The sequence below is a fragment of the Sciurus carolinensis genome, chromosome 8, assembly GCF_902686445.1.
Source record: "Sciurus carolinensis chromosome 8, mSciCar1.2, whole genome shotgun sequence".
In the NCBI taxonomy this organism is placed as follows: Eukaryota; Metazoa; Chordata; class Mammalia; order Rodentia; family Sciuridae; genus Sciurus; species Sciurus carolinensis.
Window position 1 is genome coordinate 23,205,472 of NC_062220.1, and position 20,055 is coordinate 23,225,526.

A 20,055-nucleotide genomic window follows, 5' to 3' on the forward strand; every position below is an offset into this window, starting at 1 on the left:
AAAAAAAAAAAAAAAAGCACCAGGGATGTAGCTCAGTGGTAAAGTGCCCCTGGGTTCAATCCCTAGTATCAAAAACTTCAAAACAAAATAAAACAAGCAAGCTATAAAAACATTAGGAAATTAATGAGACAATTTTGAACACTGAATATTTCATACTTTTAAATAATTAATTAATTTAGATGTGATAATGGTGGATTTAAAAAAAAAGTCCTTATCTTTTAAAGTTTGAAATATTTATGGATGAAATAATGCAATATCTGGAGTTTACTTCAAAATGAGATCGGCATGGTGGTGCAAGCCTGTCATTCCAGCTATTCAGGAGGCTAAGGCAGGAGGATCACAATCTTGAGGCCAGCCTCGCCAATTTAGCGAGACCCTGTCTCAAAATAAAATGGTAAAAAGGACTGAATGTAGCTCAGTGGTATAGCACTTGCCTAGTACACTCAAGGCCTTGGGTTGGATTCCCCAACACCAAAAAGAAAAAATAAGAGCAGGAGAATAGAAGGGGTTCTTGATAGGCTAGCATGGGTTGATGGGCACATGGGTTTATGTCTTGAAATTTCTATAATAAAGTTTAATGTGCATTTCATATAGTCAGCATTTTGAGGTTTGCATGTTATGTACATGCCTGTGCATATACACTGCATAAACACCATTATAAGGAAATGCAACCAAGTTTTCATGGTGATTTTCTGTGTGTGATAAAATTTTGAGTGATTTGGTGATTTTTATTTTCTTTATTTTACTGTATATTCTATGTATATATTTTACATTGCACATGTATTCCTTTTTTATTTTTTGATGCCGGGGACCGAACTCAGGACCTTGTGCTTGTTAAGCATACACTCTACCACTGAACTACACATGCATTCTTTATGATCAGAGAAAAGGTGTTTTATTTTATTTTTTATTTTTTTATAACTTATTTATTTGTTTTTATGTGGTGCTGATGATTGAATCCAGTGCCTCCCACGTGCTAGGCAAGTGCTCCACCACTGAGCCACGACCCCAGCCCAGAAGAAAGGTATTTTAAAAGAGAAATATTTTGGTTAACAATATCATTTTTATAATTCAACTATAATTCACTTCTGATGCAATGAATAAAATAACTTTTATAAACATAATTAGACAAGGCGACTCATTTAATATTAATTGTATTTAGTTTTGAGTGGGTACAGGTAACAGTTTATGAAAATATATCCCAACATCAAGTTTGTGGTTTGGAAATTCTGTCTTTTGGTGTAACAGAATAATCTTGAATTTATAGCTTAGAAGTAAATGGTTATTTTTTTTTCTTCCTTCTTACGTAACATAAAAACAACTGATCCGGTTTGGCGCAAACTTTCTCCTCCAAAGTCACCTTTGTGCTGAAATACAGCACCTCAGATTTCAGTCAAATAACCTGCAGACGAGCAAGGGTTTCCTAATAAAATTTCTCTGTAATTTTGTTACAGTGTTAGTTCCTGACAATGTGGGAGAGTCATTTTTTTCAGAGTTCAGAGGACAGAGGGAATACTTCTTTTTCCTATTTTCTGATATGCAATGAGAACAATGTTATCAAATTGAATGACTTCTTTTGTATCACTAAAATTAATGTAGGCCAAGACAGTAAGTGCAATGAAATAAAAAGATAGTTAATGGGTATTTTTAGTATATTAAAAATTAATATGAAGCACTACATGGTTAGTCATTCAATTAGTCCTTTAAAATCAGTCCTTTCAGATCAATAAAACTTTTAAAAAGCCAAGTAAACATAACAACAGCATATTTTATAATTAAATATATAATTATAACATCATCCCGATACTCTATAATCAGATAGCTGTCCCTTCATCATTTTTAAGTAAAGAAACTTTATTTATCTAATTCTCCTTCCTTTTTTTCACTTCATTTCTCCCATATAAACTGTTGTGAAACGTTCTGAAATATTAACGGATTAGAACTTTTTGTTCTGAATGTAGACTTCAAAGAAAAGTCATAGGTAGATGTAGTTATTCATTTCGAAGTAAAACTTTCTAATTAAAAAGTGACTAGAGGCAGATAATGTTGGTTTGAGTTCATTTTTTCTTTTGAGTTTCCATGTGTTATTATATGCTTTGCATAAATTCAGTCTACACTTTCAACTATTTTTCAGGCTTTGTGCTAAATTTTTTTTAAATTTTTGTAGTTTTAGATGGATGCATGCTTTTATTTTATTTGTTTATTTTTTTTATGTGGTGCTAAGGATCGAACCCAATGCCTCACACGTGCTAGGCACGTGCTCTGCCACTGAGATACAGCAACAGCCCTGTGCTAAATATTTTTATATATAATCCCAATCATCTATTCAATAACCTTATGAGACAGTTATTTGAGAAAGAGATTAAATTGCTTGTTCAAGGTCACATAGTAATTGAGCTATTCCAAGTCTTGTGTTATCTACCTTTATGTTAGGAACAATGGGGACAGAACATTTGTAACAGTCCTCGGTGTCTAGGACCCAACCTGGTACTGGAGAGGAGATCAAATCAGTTCAAAGGTGATATCCATCTATTTTGGTTGCATAAACAAGGTACCCCCCACCACACACACACATCTTGGGAGATGTACAGAAGTGCAAGATGACTCAATCTTAGAGCAAAGATGTTGCTAGCTGAGGTGAAGCATGCTCTCCTGCAAAACCAATGTTAAGGGTTCGGGAGGAGGGAGTGGGCAATCTGTTCTCCACAGCGACAAAGCAGGGGTAGCCTTCTGCCTTGCTCTTTTAGCAAACTTAAGAAAGTTCAGACATCTTGAAATCTAGGCATAGACGATGTTTTGATTTAGTGATGAATGAACTAAAGGTCAACCTGAGAAAATTGATTCTTGACATATTTCCAACATGGGTCACTTGTTTCATCCCCATGGACTCAAAGCTTGGAATTAAACCCCTCACTTTAAGTAAATTATATGTTGGAAATACTCAGAGTTCTAATTAGATGCACATCCCAAATGCTAGCAGAGCCCCCTTTATTCATTTGCTCTTAGCTTTATGAGAAACTGTGATGTGTTTTTTTTCAAAGTAATTCACCTTTAGGCTTAAAGAGTGGAATATGTGAGAAAAGAATTTTCCAAGTTTTATTGACTCAATAATGAAACAAAAAAAAAATGTTTATAAGAATACAGCTGTTTGGTAAATCAAAAATAATTGATCTAAGAAACTTGAAATTTCACATGCCGAATTCTAAATCCAATGATAAATTTCAGTGTTCTAGCTATAATTATTACAGAATCATCCTGATGAGCATCAACAGGGGAACCTCACATCAACTATTCCTATAAGGTCATAACAGAGTTACTACTGGGAACGTTTTATTTGTGGTGACATAAAGACGGGTTAGGCAACACCTTGAAAACAGACTTGAACTAAAGGATATTACGAATAAATCGGAACAACAAAAATAAAATATGACAAAACTAGCTCTCCTGCCACTGGTAGAACAAACGTTGCCGGAGACCTGAAGCCAAGAAAATAGAAATCCATAAACACAAAGCCCAAGATAATCAGTCAAATCTACCAAGTTTCCATAAATGACAAAACAAAACGCTAAAAACCAAACAAACCAAAAACCCCACCTACTTTGAAGGAAAGAATGCCGAAGAGCTTTGACCTTTTCTGCCCTGCCGCCTACCACAGAAATCCCAGACTGCAGCTGATTTTAAAATGACCACATCTCCAAAAATTATGGGAGATGGGTTTTTTAAAAGCACAATAGCTTTGATCATATAGGTCAAATCCACATTGGCCTAAGTGGTAATTATTGAGGAAGGGGTAATCTACTTCATTCATTTTAGTAACCAATTCTTTCTCAGTTAGATTTGCCACAGAGTCAGCCCAACTTAATTATGAAAGTACAATAATAGTGGATTGAGCTATTTTTTTCAATCCAAGAATTTTTATTATAGAGAGAACGCTTGGACAATTTAAGCAATTATGTGCTTTATTTCTCCTTTGCTGTATCTCCATTTCTGCTAATTTACAAGGTATTGAATTCAACTTGCTTCATTCTTAATGTTTTACATCTTGGCTTTTTCCTTTTAGAAAAATTTAAACCAGATTTCAAAAGGTTGCAGGGTAGGTGTTGGTGGCTAGTTTCTATGAGTAACAAGTCATAGCCCCTAGAGCCCGGATTACTGTCCTGGAGGACAACAAGCCAAATTCTAACAGTCATGAAAAGCTCTGTGTACCTTAAACAGGGAGTCTAAAGCTTGAGGCATAGTGCTTGTCAATTGTTGAATCAATGTGCATTCTAGATTTCACCATATTTCTCCCAAAATACCACGAGTGCACAACCTACATAAACCTCCTTGTATCCACATTACCACCGTGTATATTTTAGGAGGGGCTCCTGGGGATTGAACCCAGAGCCTCCTGCATACTCTTCAAGCACTCTACCACTGAGCTACATCCCCAGCCCATCGTTTCTTCTCATTTAGATGCAACAGCTGCTGAAGAGCAAAGTACTGTGGAAGAAAACTGAACTTGGAGTCAGAGCTCAAATGAGTGGGCTCCAGCTCTTCAGGGGACCCATTAAGGTGTTTTAGGGTGGTGGGAAATGTGTGCCTGCCGAAGCCAGACTATGCAGGTGCCAATCCTACTTTTCCACTTTACAACTATGTGACTCCAGGCAAGGTATTTAAATCTTGTGCCTCGATATTCTCATTTGTAAACTGGCAATGATGTCAATAACTACCTTATAGAGTTGTTGTGAGGCTTAAAGATCTTAAAAGGACTTAGCACAGAGTCTCAGCCCAAGCAGTAAATGCCTGTACCAGCTGTATGACCTTGGGGATCTCACTTAACCTCTCTGGGACTCTATTTCATCTTCTATACCAGAAGGGATCACAATCTCACATGGTCTTTGGGAAGATAGAATTAATTCAAATGAAATAACATATATAAAAGCTATTTTTAAAACACAATCAAGTATTAGATATCTTGTTCTACCGAGAAGAATCAGTTCCTTTCTTTTGTTCTGTTTCCATACTTGACACGCACACAATGTGGACACACATACATACTTTTAAAAAAATTATTATTTTTGGTTGTCAATGGATCTTTTTATTTTATTTATTTGTGTATGGTGCTGAGAATCAAACCCAGGGCCTCACACATGCCACTGAGCCACGACCCCAGCTCCCCATGCATACATACTTGGAATACTGTTCGCAGCATTGAGGACCTGCTGACCTGTCCTCACCTCCCCCAACCAACAGTGCATCCTCTGATCACCTCTGCATCCAGCACCAGACAGGCATTCAATTTTTATTCAAATGAGCACTGTCTGAACAATGGATCAGGAATTCTTGAGGCCTTTTGTCAGATGGATTTTCACTTTTTGTTTGGTGTCCTCAGTAAACCAACAGGAAGTGCTTGCTTTTCTTCAGGTAGAATATACTGAGATTCTGCCAGTCTTATGTGTTTGCATTTGTTTATTCTTTTCACTGAATAATTATTGAGCACCTGCTGTCTGCCAGGTCTTAAGCTATGTTCTGTCTAATGGGTCACAAGTGGCAAATATCCAGATGAATTTAGTCCCTACATGCTAAATGTAGAAGAAACTACTTTATTGTAGAGTCATCTACTCTTTGAGATAATAAACTCCTTGATTTGATGACTGTATTGGATTGGACTGTAGGAAAGAATGGGTTTCCAGAAGAAAGGTCTTTATAGAATAATAATTAAGGCTGGGGATCTGACTGCCTGGGTTCAAATCCCAGATCTGGTTTGCACCAAGATGTAAGACCTTGGGAAAATTGCTTAATCCCTCTGTGCCTTACCTTTCTCATCTGTAAAATGGAGCTAACAGGATTGATAAGTTAGAATTCCCAGGAATCACTTACAATAGTGCTTGCCACATAAACAGTATAGAAGATGTGCTCGCTATGATGACTAGCCCCACTCTCCCCACTCCCTCACCCCAGAGTTTGAACTTCCATTACAAATTTATCCAGCAATTGTGGCCTGGTTACCCAACTTCTAGATAGTGTACCACCAGGGTCAGGAGTTTACTACATCCTGCGTTTGTCCATTTGAGTAGCTGGTAAGTTCTAAGGGGTTGCAATATACATTCTTACATCTCCCACTCACTGGTCCTCCATCTGTCATTTGGGGTTACCCAGAAGAAATCGAATGTGACCAGTGTAGGACGGCCCCTGGAACCTCAGTAGGCAGCTATGTACTGCCAGTTCTCACTCTCCGCTCACATGCCCACACATAAACTCAGATCCTCTTCTTATTTCTGAATAACACTGTTTACCGGATCCTTCATAACCTTTTTGCTCTTCTTGAATAATCTTCGGATTTTCAATATCTCCGTCTGGAGCCCAGCATTCATAAAACAGAGCAAATGTGGTCTGATCACCAGAGAGTACTAGAGAACTAGTTCCCTCTTGAACGCTCCATTTTTATTAACCCAAAAGATTGGGGGTTTTTTGGGAGCGACACCACACCATGTTGACTCATCATCCACTCCCAATCAACAGGGGACGTGTGCAGTTGTCAGCTACCCCACGCCCACCCTGTACTTGTACAATTGAATTCTGTGATCTTTGAGCACTTTATATCTGTATCCATTAGCTTTAGATTGTTAGATATGAGTCATTATTACATTTGTCAGGAGTTAGGGGGAGGGAATCCTGACTGTCGTGTGTCATCTGTAATTTTGTTCAGTACGCCCATCAATGTCATCAGCTTAGTCATCAGTAAAGGTGTTAAGGGGCACATGGTTGCAAGCCAGACCTGCACTGGATCTAGAAACCTGGGTCTGCCATCAGACTCTTAAAAACAAGACACTTTTAAAAGGCATCATTCAGGCCTGGCATAGTAGTGGACACCTGCAATTCCAGGTGAGGGAGGATCTCAAGGTTGGGACCAGCCTGAGTACTAGTGAGATGCCATCTCAATAAATAAATAAATAAATAAATAAAGTAATTCATTCAATCAGCAAATATTTATTGAGTGTTCCAAGTGCTCAGCATATAGTGCTAAACAAAACAAAATCTCTGCCCTCATGAGGCTTACATTCTAGAAGGGGAGCTAAACAATGAAAAATAAGAAGATATGTAAGTTGTATTCAATGTTATGAAAATGAAAGCAAATAAGAGACTAGAGTAGTGTGACAGAGGGGTGGAGGTGGGGGACTGTCTACAGGCTGTGTGGCTAAAGCAGAATGCTCAGGTCCAGTATTCCTGGTGTGCATCTGACCCCAAATGTCTTCCGAAGTGGGCAGCAAGTCTTTCCAATTTCTCAAAATCCCCTTTCTCTATATGGAGTTATATTAGAACAAAAATCAATAGAGCAATGATAAAGAATTTAATTAGTCATGAAACAAAAAAGAAAATTTGAAAGGACACGATTCCTTAGAGAGACTTCGCATCTCTCTTTCCACGTAGGATATTCAACATCTTAAGGACAACTAGAGTTTCCTGGAAGCCAGACACATTTCCTGGTGAAGACTCCTGAGAGTATTGATAAACAGGCACAGGACATGGTTGGAAGCAAAATAAGAGAAAAAGCTGAAAAGCTACCACTTACCTTATTCCAATTCCCATGTTCTCAAGAATGGAGTGAGTTACAAGTCCAATAGCCTGCGAAGAGTCAGGAGGATGGGTGCTTAGGTGACCCCAAAGCACGGCTCAGACAGTCTGGACATTGAATTCTGGAAAAGAAGCCCATAGTGACAGATTGGAAATCTGCCTCTATTAACTACTCTCTGCTCATGATTTAAATGTTGATATATTATTCTAAATTATACACACACACACACACACACACACACACACACAGGGGATTGAACCCAGTGGTGCTTAATCACTGAGTCACATCCCAGTCCTTTTTATTTTTTTATTTTAAGACAAGTTCTCACCAACTTACTTAGTACCTTGCTAAGTTGCTGAGGCTGGCCTCAAATTTGCGATCCTCCTGCCTTACCTCCCAAGTCATTGGGATTACAGGTGTCCCCGGCTCTTCTAAATATTTTTAATCTTTAAATCTCTCTGTTATTAAGGGACTTGATAAATTTTTGTTTAGTAAAATACTAGTTGTGCCCTTTGGTTGGAAATTCATCTTATATCCTCACAATGATACCTTTGGTATTTATAGTCATTCATCTTTTTGTACCATATACTTTGTTGGTGCTAGAATAAGGTAAACATGGTCACTGCTTACAGGAAGCTCACAGTAGAGAGGAAAGTCAGCTCTAATGTGTGTTAAGCAGAGAAAAGGATGGGAAATGGGAAGTCAGTGGCTTCTAAGCAGAAGGAGTTAATCCTACAGAGATGACAAGTTCGTTTCAGGTACAGGCACAACACATGCTGTAGAAATAACAGAATTGAATCTGTATGCCGAGTACCAGTCCTGAATACAGTTCCATGTAGGTGAGCCAGAGCATCAGGCAGAGTGGTCAGGGATGAGACTGGAAAGGTAAAAAGGACCGCATTATGCAGAAATGTACAAGCCATGTTATGGAGGAGGTAGGCTCTGCTGGAATATGTGATTGATTACATGTTGACATTTCAAAGAGGGCGAAGTTGAGACTGAAGATCAGATTTTGGACTTGGGCAGCAAGGTGGATAGTGATGTCATTTACTAAGACAGTGGAAATTATGAAAACGAGATGAACTGCATGCGGGGAGCAGGTGACCCCTTCAGCCCTGATGAGTGTGTTTCTGATGCCAGGCGAACAGTCACAGAGTGGCAGAAAGTCAGCTGGATCCAGAAGTCAGAAAATACAGATTTGGAAATCAACAGCACGACAACAGGATCCACAGTGTTGTAGGAGACACCCTGGGAAGGCGTGTTGGTGAAGAGAAGAAGACCCAGGAGAGAACCCCGAGGAACAGTGACGCTCACAGCTCAGGCAGAGAAAGGATCCTTGAGAGACAGAGGTAGAGGTGCAGCCAGAGACAGGAGGGCGACAAGAAGCAGAGCTTCTCCCGGAGGATGAGAGGAAGCACATTTCAAGTAGTAGGTGAGGGTGGGGGTCTATCAAGAGATCAAGTAAGAAACACTGAGACGCACCCACAGGGGAACCCAGGAGACATTTGACCAGTTTGGCAAGGATCTGGGCAGCCGAGGCCAGAAGTCAGGTCACAGTGAGTTGAGGAGGACACAGAACCAAAGAATTCAGGCCCTTTGAAGTTTGCCTTCAAAGTGGAGGAAGACATGATCCTTAGACCTTCTTCTCGAGGGAGGGAAATTGAGCCCTCAGGAAGGCCCATTTTAAAGGATTTTTATTTACAGTAGCTCAGCTGACTACTGCGGCCATGCTCTGGGGAGACACGGCCTGTGTGTTGGACAGTGGTCCAACCACCGGCCACAGACTTGGCTAGAACTATAAAGCAAGCCAAGTCTATGTTTTATGTTCTCTTCCTAGCTCTTCCTGGGCCAAAACCTGCTGAGATGCAAGAAGGTACACTGACCCCTCCGAGCAGTCCACCAACAACATGACCTACAGAGGGACAAATCTGGTCAGACGCAGTTCTCACACTGTCATTATCTCTCACCTATTGTCATGGCTCATGTAATGGGAGCAATCAGGGGAGAGGAGAGGAGCCTGGTCACCTTGGAGTCAGGAACAGGCAGCTGGCCCCACAGCTGGCCAGGCAGCTATGCAAGCAGGGAGTCTCTCTGAGAGTAAAATCCAGAAGCCAAAATAAATGGGTCAGGTGGAAAACAGATGACCAGAACGGCAAGCCATGCTGAAGGTTGGTCCCGGGGAGTGAAGGTGAGCCAAGACGTCATGGATGGACACTAGAAGGGCTTTGGACAAGGCGGGCGTCCAGGAGGCAGTGCGAGAGCAGCAAACCAGAAAGGAAGTGAAGCTCAGAGGCCTGATGTGATTGTGCTGTTCACCTGTCCACATCACCACCCTGCGTGCTTCGGGGGCCCCGCGTCCGTTCTCAGGTCTTCCTGATATGAAGGTTCTGACATTCACAACAATACCCCAGTTTTATTTTATTTCCACAACCCCCCTCTCCTGCCATCATGACCCTGTATTCTGAGGAGAGAGGAGAGCTCTGGCCTGGGAGCTGCTGGTGGAAGGCACACGGGCTTGGTGGACCAACCTGAAAGGTGGTAAGAACAGCTCTCCTGGGGGAGGAACAGGCCCCACAGCGGATTTAGTCCCTGAGTGCACAAGAAAACTAGCTAGTGACTTGATGAGTGGAAATATTGTTTCTAAATTGTGGTCCTTCCAGGATGTCCAGGTTCTCTCCAAAGTACACACTGTGAGGAAACGGAAAGACGTGACTGTCTTCAGTTTGTGATTGGAGCAGAGAAGAGAGGAAGAACAATAGTGAACAGCATGCATTGGCCCAACATTTTTGATTAGAGTGCAGACAGGCTAACGGAGTTTTCAGCTGCAGGTTTTGTTTTTTTGTCTCACTGAAGTCAATAATCATTTACCCGCTAGATATGGCTTAAAGCGGATTTTCATCTAATTCTCATTTAAGGGGACTGAAAAGGAAAAACTAAATAATAATACCTCATTTGTGTGTAAAGCTCGTCTTTCAAAGAAGACACCCTACCCATTCAGGACTACCTCATTTAGAGCAACTACGCTTTTCTAATGTAGATACTAGCAAGGGCTATTATCATTTTACAAATTAGGCACGAAAGAAACCCAAAAGGTGGGTATGAAATGAGGGGTTCAGTGTAACTTCCACTTTAGAGGTGTCATTGCTGGTTTATTGCAATTTTTTTATTGACAATGAAACCACGTTTCGGAGAAACCTGTTCATTAAAGGTGTATCTTGCCTTTACATTTGAAAATGAAAAATCTCGTGCTTAAGAAGAAATGACAAGGACTAACACGCTCCTGGGAGAGCCCCAACTGCTCTCACAAATCTCCACCTAACCCCTCAACTCCTGCCGCCAACTCTGCTCCTCCTCTGCCTGGTTCTCATCCCGTGCCACACGCAGCACAAGCCAATCCCTGTGTCATCCCCTGTCTGTGGGTGTTACATTGCAATGATCTTGTCGCCTCAAGTCAATCTGGAAAGCACCATTACATATACAGATTTGGCACATACGTAGAGGCATTGACACTCTTGTTCTTGCATGAACTTCAATGTAGAGGGTCACGCTTTTCTAATCTTTTCATGTATTTATTCACTTCATTCATTCACACTCTCACACATTCATGCATCCTCTTGACAAACATCTTCTGCCCAAAATGTACTAGTTTAGATGTCAGGCACTCTTCTAGATGTTCAGGATAAAAATAGGGATAAGACAAAATCAAAGACTTCAAGAAATGCACAGTCCAGTAAAGAGCCAGATTTAACGTAGTGGAAGGTGTGGAGATAGAGATAAATCTAAGAAGCATTTGGGGAGCACAGAGGGAATATCTGGCTTGATCTGCAATGGGTAGGAAAGCCTCAGATAGAGGTGGTCCCAGAGCCGAGCACTCCTGGAAGAGGATCTCGGCGTTCTGGGTGTAGGAAACAGCATGTGCAAAGACACAAATAAGATCACGCTATGCATCTGGAGAAACACAGGCGCTTTATGATAGAGGCTTCTTCAGGTGTTCTATGACTGGTCCTGCTTCCCATCTCAGGTCTGGAGATTCTTGGAAATGATTCTCTAAAGGGAAATGCCTGCAGTCATGTAAGTAAAGGCACTTTTTTGAAAATAATTTAACTTTTTTATTTTATTTATTTGTTTTTATATGGTGCTGAGAATCAAACTCAGTACCTCACCCATGCTAGGCAAGTGCTCTAGTATTGAGCCACGACCCCAGTCCTAAAAACCCTTTCTGTATGGGTCTGTACTCCCTATTTGAGGAATACTGTGTCGGGAAAATCACACAGTCAAGGCTTCTCTGGTCTCCCCAAGGTTTGTATTCTCCATACTTTATTACTATTATACTCCAGGAACTAACAGAAACAGCCAACTTATTCATCAAATCTAGGTGGTCTCTTAGCTTATTTCCATTATGCTTTGACTATAAAAATTTTTCATGTAGAAATACTTCAAAATACAAGTGGGTGTGGTGGTGCACACCTGTAACCCCAGGGATTTCTTTTTTTTCTTTTTCTTTATTTTTAAAAAATTTTTTTTGTGGTGCTAGGAATTGAACCTAGGGCCTGTGCATGCTAGGCAAGCACTCTGCCAACTGAGTTTTATCCCCAGACATCCCAGTGATTTGGGAAGCTGGAGCAGGAGGATCACAAGTTTCAGGGCAGCCTGAGCAATTTACGAGACCCTGTCTGAAAATAATACTCAGTGGTAAAGTGCCCCTGGGTTTAATCCCTAATACCCAAACAAACACCCCCCAAAACATGGTTGGATGGGTCAGGTTTTTCCTCTTCACCTCTTCCAGGCTGTTCCGCTTGGTGCTGCCCAGTCTCCAAAAGGACAGAGCCAGCCTGCTAAGTTTCTTATTAGCAATATCAAGAGGTATATGGAAATGGCCTCTGAAAATTCTACACCAAGTCCCTGTAGTGACAGTTCTTTCCTGGGACCTCATCTTTCTGTCCAAAAAGGCAGGCATAAAGGCCTGTATGAACTGGGGCCACAAGGACAAAAAACAAACAAACAAAAAATAAGCATAACAGAACTCATTCAGAACACTCCATGGCTAATCTACTGCCTCAGTAGTCCTATTCTGCATTCTCTTTTCACTTATGAGAAACTTTGACCCTGAAATCACACACCTGTTTCTACTTGGGAATTTTTCAGCTGCTTTACGAGTTCAAAATAATCCATTGATTTTAGTTCCTAATTCATGGAATCCTCTCTAAGACATCATTTCTTCATTTATCCAAACTTCACCCATTCAGTAGGCAGCTAGTTCCTCATCCCTCTCTTAAAGCCAACCCCATCAACCTTCTGCTCCTGTTACTCCACTAAAAACACAGCTATGAAGTCTCAGTGACTTCCATGATGTCAATTCCAATGGTCCATTTTCAGCCCACATCTCACCCCTTCAGCAGCCTCTTAGCACAGATCATCTTTCCCTTCTTATTGACACTTGCTGTCCTCCTTCCTCATTGTTCTTAGTCTCTTGCTGGGCTCTTTCTGATCTCTGAATGTTGGACTTGTACCTCTGTAACTGCACATCAGTCCATTGCTTTAAACACCACACCTCAGAGGCTGGGGAGATAGCTAACGGTAGAGTTTGCAAAGGGTGCGTGAGACCATGGGTTTCATCCCTAGCACCACAAAAATAACAGACAATACCATCTCTCTCACCCTGACCTGTCCCCTGACCTCCTGACTTGGAAGCCCAAGAGGGTTTCTTTCCCCAGAGGTGCTCAAGTTTGGGCTGGGCCCTGAAGGAGGAGAGATAAGTTGGCCAAGGAGAAAAGAGTGCCCCGCCCCCCACAAGGGGAATAGGATAAGAAAAGGCACAAAGGCAGGAAAAGGAAAAATGTTCAGAGAACAGGCAGGAGTCTGGTGCAGGTTGGAAATAACCAGTGAGGTCGGTTCTAGGTATATTTCAAGAACTTTGATTTACAGCTAAGAAATATGGACTTTACGCATAAGACAATGAGTAATTACTATGGTCCTTAAAGAAGGGAGAGACGTGATTGTTCATGTTTCAAAAATAAAAATATGAACTTTGGTGGCAAGATGAAGGCTGAGCTAGGTTAAGGAGAGAACGAAGCCAGGAAGGTCAATTACAAACCCACTGCAATAGTCTATAAGGAAGGGATTAAGGTCTGAGTCCCCATAGCAATCGCGGAGTGAAAAGTAGCTACTAGCCAGGTGAAGGGGCTCGCACCCATAATCCCAGCTACTCGAGGCCAAGGCAGGAGGATTGCAAGTTTGAACCGGCCTGGACAGCGTATCAAGACCCTGCCCCAAAATATTTTTTAAAAAAGGGGTGTGTGTGGCGGGGGGGCGGAGCTACTGATGTAGCCCAGTGGTAGAGCAGCCCATGTACTTCAAAAGAAAAGAAAAGAAAAGAAAAGAAAAGAAAAGAAAAGAAAAGAAGTGACAAATTCGGGGGGGGGGGGCGGTTAGAAACAGCATTGATTGATTAGGTGGAAGTCTGGGAGTAGGGAGACAGGTCAAGGTTAAAGTGTAGTTACCAGGTGCGGAGGGGATGATTAGCAGCATTTTAAGTTTGAAGTGACTGCAGTGTGTCCAGTGTGAATGAATGGCATGTCTGTGATGAGGAGAGAGGTTGGACTGAATGCACAGATTGAGGTAAGCCTTCAGAATGGATAGGGTGTCCTGGGGAAGACAATGAGCCCAGAATGAGAGCACGTGGACAGCTGTCAGAAGAGAAAGAGTGGGGTGGGGGTGGGACTGGGACTGGAAATGACCGTCCAGAGAGGTGGCAGGGCAGAGTGAGGTCTATCAGTAGAGGGAGAAGCGACCTTCTAAGAGGTATTGATGAACAGCTCTCTTTGGGCCAGGATGAAGGTACAAGGAAGTTCTGTCTGGAGCATTAGAAGTTGGTCTGCAAGGGACCCAGTGAAGCCTCCTTTTGAAGTGTGGCTGGGGGAGAACCAGGTGGTGGTGGAAGAAGGTGGAGCAGCGCCAGGTGTAGGGATGGGAGTTTTAGGTACAGCAGGTGGCGGGCCATCTAGCTTCTGTCCACAAGACAACCTCTTGAGTGTTTGCACAGCAAAGCATTCTGTTTGGTTCAACCTATATTCGCTGAGCACCTGCTTTGTCTAAAGTAGCAGGCCAGGCATTGCAGTGCTCAGAAAGGCAGGCCAGGTGCAGTCATATTTTGGCTTTTCATTTATCGGCCTAAATTTGCCTTCTTCTGACCACAGCTGTCTGTCCTCTGGTGCTATAGATGATGCAACAATAGTTTCTTTCACACAGCCGTCCTTCCACTGACTGAAGATTCCCCTCCCCTGCCCACCTTGGGGATTTCCCACTTGTTTCTGTTTTGCAAAACAATCCAAGTATTTACCCACGTGTGTGTTTGTAGGTAGGTTGGTATTTTATTATCGGCTGGCTGCTTCCCTTCGGGTATCCATAGATGATCTCTTTTAAAGGGTTGTGCTCAGTTGGGTGTGGTGTTGGGCATGGTGGCACACACCTGTGATCCCAGCAGCTTGGGAGGCTGAGGGAGGAGGATCTCAAGTTCAAAGTCAGCCTCAGTAACTTAGCGGGACCCGAACAACTTAGTGAGACTGTGTTTCTAAATAAAACATTATAAGGGGCTGGGGATGTGACTCAGTAGTTATGCACCTCTGGGTTCAATCTCTGGTACCAAAAAAAGGTGCACTCAAAGTTAATTGCAATTGTCCTCATCTGGGAAAGCAGTGTACAAACCAGTAGGAGCATCCTTTCCCTTGCCCAGGACATGGTCCCTGTGGTCCCATCACCTGAGATTGTGTAAGTGTCCTGAGGCCATATTGCTGCCTCCAGGTCCTTCACAATCAACTCAAATCCTGAGATATTTTGAACTCAAAAGTTTGACAAGCTAGGTCTCCCAAATCTTACACTTTTAAAGTCAGTTGCAGGATTTTTACATTTTTTTCTCACTATGTTTTTACATTTGCTTTTTATTAGCCAGTAGTAAAAAGAACAAGAGCTTAGGAGTCAGGCAGGTCTATATTCAAATTTTGTTTTTGTTAGGTAGCTCAGTGACTTTCAATGTGTCATGTGATCTCTCTGAGTCTTGATTTAGTTTAACAGTGAAAAGAGGGCTAATCCTATCCACATTACACAGTGATTCTGAGGCTGAAACAAGGAGAGTAGAATATCTACACGGAGTGCTCAATACACTTTGGTTTTCTTGCTTCCCTTGGATTCCCTCAGCTTTGTATTCTTAGCAGATGTATGCCTTTTGAGTTGCTACTCAATATTAATAAAACTTTCTTTTAATAAAAAGAAAAGTCAAGCACCGTGGTACACGTCTGTAATCCCAGCGACAACAGAGGACAAGGCAGGAGGCTAGTAAGTTCAAAGCCAGCCTCAGCAATTTAGCTAGGCCCTAAGCAACTTGGTGAGACGCTGTCTCAAAGTAAAAAATAAAAAGGACTGGAGATATGGCTTAGTGGATAAGTGCCCCTGGGTTCAATGCTTGGTAAGATAAATTGATAAATAAATAAATTGAAATAAAATAAAATGTTGAGCATAATAGGAGCCAAGGATCAGAAGAAAATATTTTGGCATAATAGTTAAGCAAATGGGTTCTGAACCCAGATTTTCTGTGACTGGATCCCAGCTACTCTACATACTACTTACGTACTCAGAGGTAAATTCATGAACCACTCTGAGCCTTGGTCTACTCATTTGTAAAATGGGGATCTCAGGACCTGCTTCTCAGATGTTGGGGAAGAGTAACTGAGATGATGATGGAAAGCACCTCTGCACAGAATCTTGCATACGATAAGTATCAGTGAGTGGTGTTATTATTACCAGTTAGAAACCTCCAAGTAAACCAAGTCCTATGAATCCACTTTTGTATGTAATCACTTCACCTACTAAATATACTGTATACTGTCGTCCCATTATATTGTCCACCAGGATCCCTGGAAAATCCCTACAATGTCAGGTATGACAAATATGCCTCTACTCTTTGGACATAGGAACCTTATCTACAAAATAAAAGAAAACAAAAACCCCAAACAAACCAGCTTTAGGATTTTGGGCATATCACTTAACATCTCTGACTTCTGGCTTCTGCATAATGGGAATCACAATGATCCGTACTCTGGAGGTCTGGAATGAGGACCTCGTGACTTAAAGCATATGGAGATAAGGAAATGAGGATAGTTTGCAAGCATCGAACTTAAGCGAACCCACGCTGGCTCTTACTTACACCAGTATTCTTTTCCCAAGCAACCTAAGTGTACCAGTGTCTAGGATTCACTTTTCCCCTTTTAAAAACTGGCATAGTTGCTTAACCTCAGGCATATGGTACTTCCCTCCTCAGTGATTCTTCACATGTCTATGATCATATCTGGAAGTAGTTTTTGTATCCCTAGATGTAGTTTATATGGATCTGAAGATTTGAATCTCATTTAAATTTGAATTTTATCTAAATTTAAAATAGTAAATTTTATTTAAATTTACACTGCCATCATTCACCTTGGTATCCCATTTCATTTAAAAATTTTCTTCTTTCCTTCTCTCTCTCTTTCTTTCTTTCTTTCTTTCTTTCTTTCTTTCTTCCTTTTTCCCTATTATTTTTCTTTTTGGAGTACTGGGGGATTAGGCAAGTGCTGTACCACTGAGTTACAACCCCAGCCCCTTAAATTTTTTCTTTATACTGACCAGAAGACTATGTATGACTGCTGAGGTAGATTTGGAATATACAGAAGTCATGAAGAAGAAAATAAAGTCAATTTGAGTCCACTACCAAGATATAACCACTGTTAATATTTTACTAATCTTTTTTCCTGAGAAAATACATTTAAAATAAATGACCAACATTTTCTGATGCCATGAGATTTTCCCAAACCTACTTTTTGCTGTATACATTCATTTCATCATAGGAATATACCAAGATGTATGCAATAATTCTTTTTGACACTTACATGTCCAAATATTCAATGTTAAAAAGAATGCTGCACTAGCCAGGCTAATCCCAGCAACTTGAGAGGCTGAAGCAGGAAGATTGTCAGTTCAAGGTAAAACTTGGCAATTTAGTGAGATTAGGTTTCAAAATTTATAAAGTAAAAAAATAAAAAGGGCTGGGATGTAGTTTAGTGGTAGAGTACCCCAGGTTCAATCTCTAGTACCATAAAAATAATAATATAATATAATATAATATAATGAATAAGCTTTAGAAGGCTGGTGTGCTGCTCAGAAGTAGAGCCCCTTGCATGGCACATGTGACACTCTGGATTCCATCCGCAGTACAACTAATTAAAAAAAAAAAATGTTGACACTAAATGTTCTTCTACATTAAATTTTGTGAGCATCTCCAATCATTTTTCTGGATAATGTCCTAACAATGAAATTGCTGGGTTAAATGGTTTGCATATGTTAAGGTTTCTTAATATCCAATGACAAATTGCTCTGTAGAATGCTTATATCAGTTCAGACTTCTAATACAGTAGGAGTACAATTATTTCCCTAAATCTTTGTCCATGCAAGATATCATTTTATTAATGTTCTTGGCCATTTGCAAGGCTCAAAGGCATCTGGCTTTTTTTTTTTTTTTTTTTTTTTTTTTTTGGCAGTGCTGGTGAACCCAGGGCCTCTCACACATGCTAACCATGTGCTCTATCTCTGAGTCACACCCCCAGTTCAGGATTTTACTGTAATTTGCATTTTCTTTAAGTACCAATGAGACAGAATCTTTTTACTTTTCATTGACCATTTGAATTCCTTTTTTTTCTTTTTGTCCTTTCATGTCCTTCCTTCCTTCCTTCCTTCCTCCCTCCCTCCCTCCCTCCCTTCCTTCCTTCCTTCCGTCCTTCCTTTTTGTGGTCCTGGGGATTGAACCCAGGGGAAATCTCTACTGCTGACTACATCCCAGTACTTTTCATTTTTAATTTTGAGACAGAGTCTCACTAAATTGCCCAGGTTGGCCTCCAAATCGAAATCTAGATCCTCCTGCTTCAGCCTCCCAGTTGCTGGGATTCCCATGTCTGGCCTCTTTACTCTTTTTTTTTTTTTTTTTTTTGCAATGTTGCCTTTTTCTTATAATTGTGGAAGATTTCTTTATATGTTAAGGCCACTACCCTTTGTCATAGCTATGTCTATCTATAAAATTCTAGAATATGTTATTTGCCTTTTAATTTTGTTTGTGATGCTGTTTTATCTACATAAATGTGAAAGTTCTAAGTAATCAGATATATCAACTTTTTTTTTTCTTTAGAAACCATCAAGCTTAATGTTTTGTTCATGAAGGCCTTTACCACCTGTGGGTCAAGCACTGCCTGTGGTGCTTTTCTCTTCAACACATGTCACTTTTCTTGTATGGGTTATTCTCCACTTTGAACTCTTCATCTGAAAAATTCATTCCTTCTTAACTGTGTCCGTTCCATCCTTTTGAACCAGAGAGGATGGTTCTGTTTCAAGAAATAGAAACTCTAATCTCGAAGTGTCCTAAACGACAAATAGAATTTACTTGCTCCCCGAGTGAAAAGTTCAGAGACTGCAGGCCAGGTTTGGCCAGGGGTCTCCACAACGCGGACAGGACCTGATAGTTCTCACTTCATTTCTTTGCTTTAGTCCCTGGTGACAGCTCCAATCTCAACTTGTTGATGCCAAGAATTTTCAGGGTTATTTGTTTGTGCATTCACTTCTGGAAGGAAGTATCTATGGTCTAGCACTCCCAGCAAAAGAGCCCTGACATTCTCTTTGGTAGAATTGACTTAGGTCACATGCCCATACTTGAGTAAATCATTAAGTCTAAAGGGATGCTCTTCACTGCTTGGCTTATCCTGGTCCACGTGCCCCGCCCCCCAGAGATGAAGATGGAATTGGCTTTCCCAGAACTTGGAAGGGAAGGGCAGCTGGGAAAGATGGAATGCAAGTGAGAGGGCAACTAAGGTTCTATCTTTAAGTATCTTTATCATTGTTTAAAAAAAAAAAAATATATATATATATATATATATATTAGTTGTCAACGGATCTTTATTTACTTATTTATATGTGGTGCTGAGAATTGAAACCAGTGCCTCACACATGCGAGGCAAGTGCTCTACCACTAAGCTACAACAACCCCAGCCCTAACATTCAAAACTCATTTGTCTTATCACTCATTATTCATACTAACAGACACTAGAGCTAAGATCATGAAAAGACATGATCCCTTCTTTTTATGGTTAAGCTGCATATGGCCCACCTGGACACAGCCCAGTTTCTAAAGGTCTGATCATATGTGGTTGGAACAATTTCCTTCATGGTCAACTGATCTATGGGTTCTCTGAATTTCTTCTTTCACATGGGCTTCACAAGATGTGATGCAAATAGACAACAGCTTCAACTCTCCCCTGGATTTATTCTGGCCAAGTCTCTGGCTTCTGGCTACCTTGTTCTTTAGTTATTTGGACCGTTTCTTGTCCTATCTATCTATCAATCTATTAATTTATTTATTTACCCAAGTCTCAATCACTTTGCAATATCTTCCCCTGTTTTGTGTCCCAGACCTCTAAATACCTTCT

General features: G+C 40.8%; 1 protein-coding gene across 1 annotated transcript in view; it reads right to left on the reverse strand.

Annotated features, from left to right (window-relative positions):
* The window catches only part of Mkln1 (muskelin 1), a 319,704-nt gene that overhangs the window by 286,685 nt on the left and 12,964 nt on the right, over positions 1–20,055 (reverse strand). Inside the window, exon 2 of the mRNA XM_047562794.1 lies at positions 7,556–7,679. Within this exon, the coding sequence (XP_047418750.1) occupies positions 7,556–7,572 (17 nt within the window). The 5' untranslated portion in view covers positions 7,573–7,679. The remainder of the gene's footprint in view (positions 1–7,555; positions 7,680–20,055) is intronic.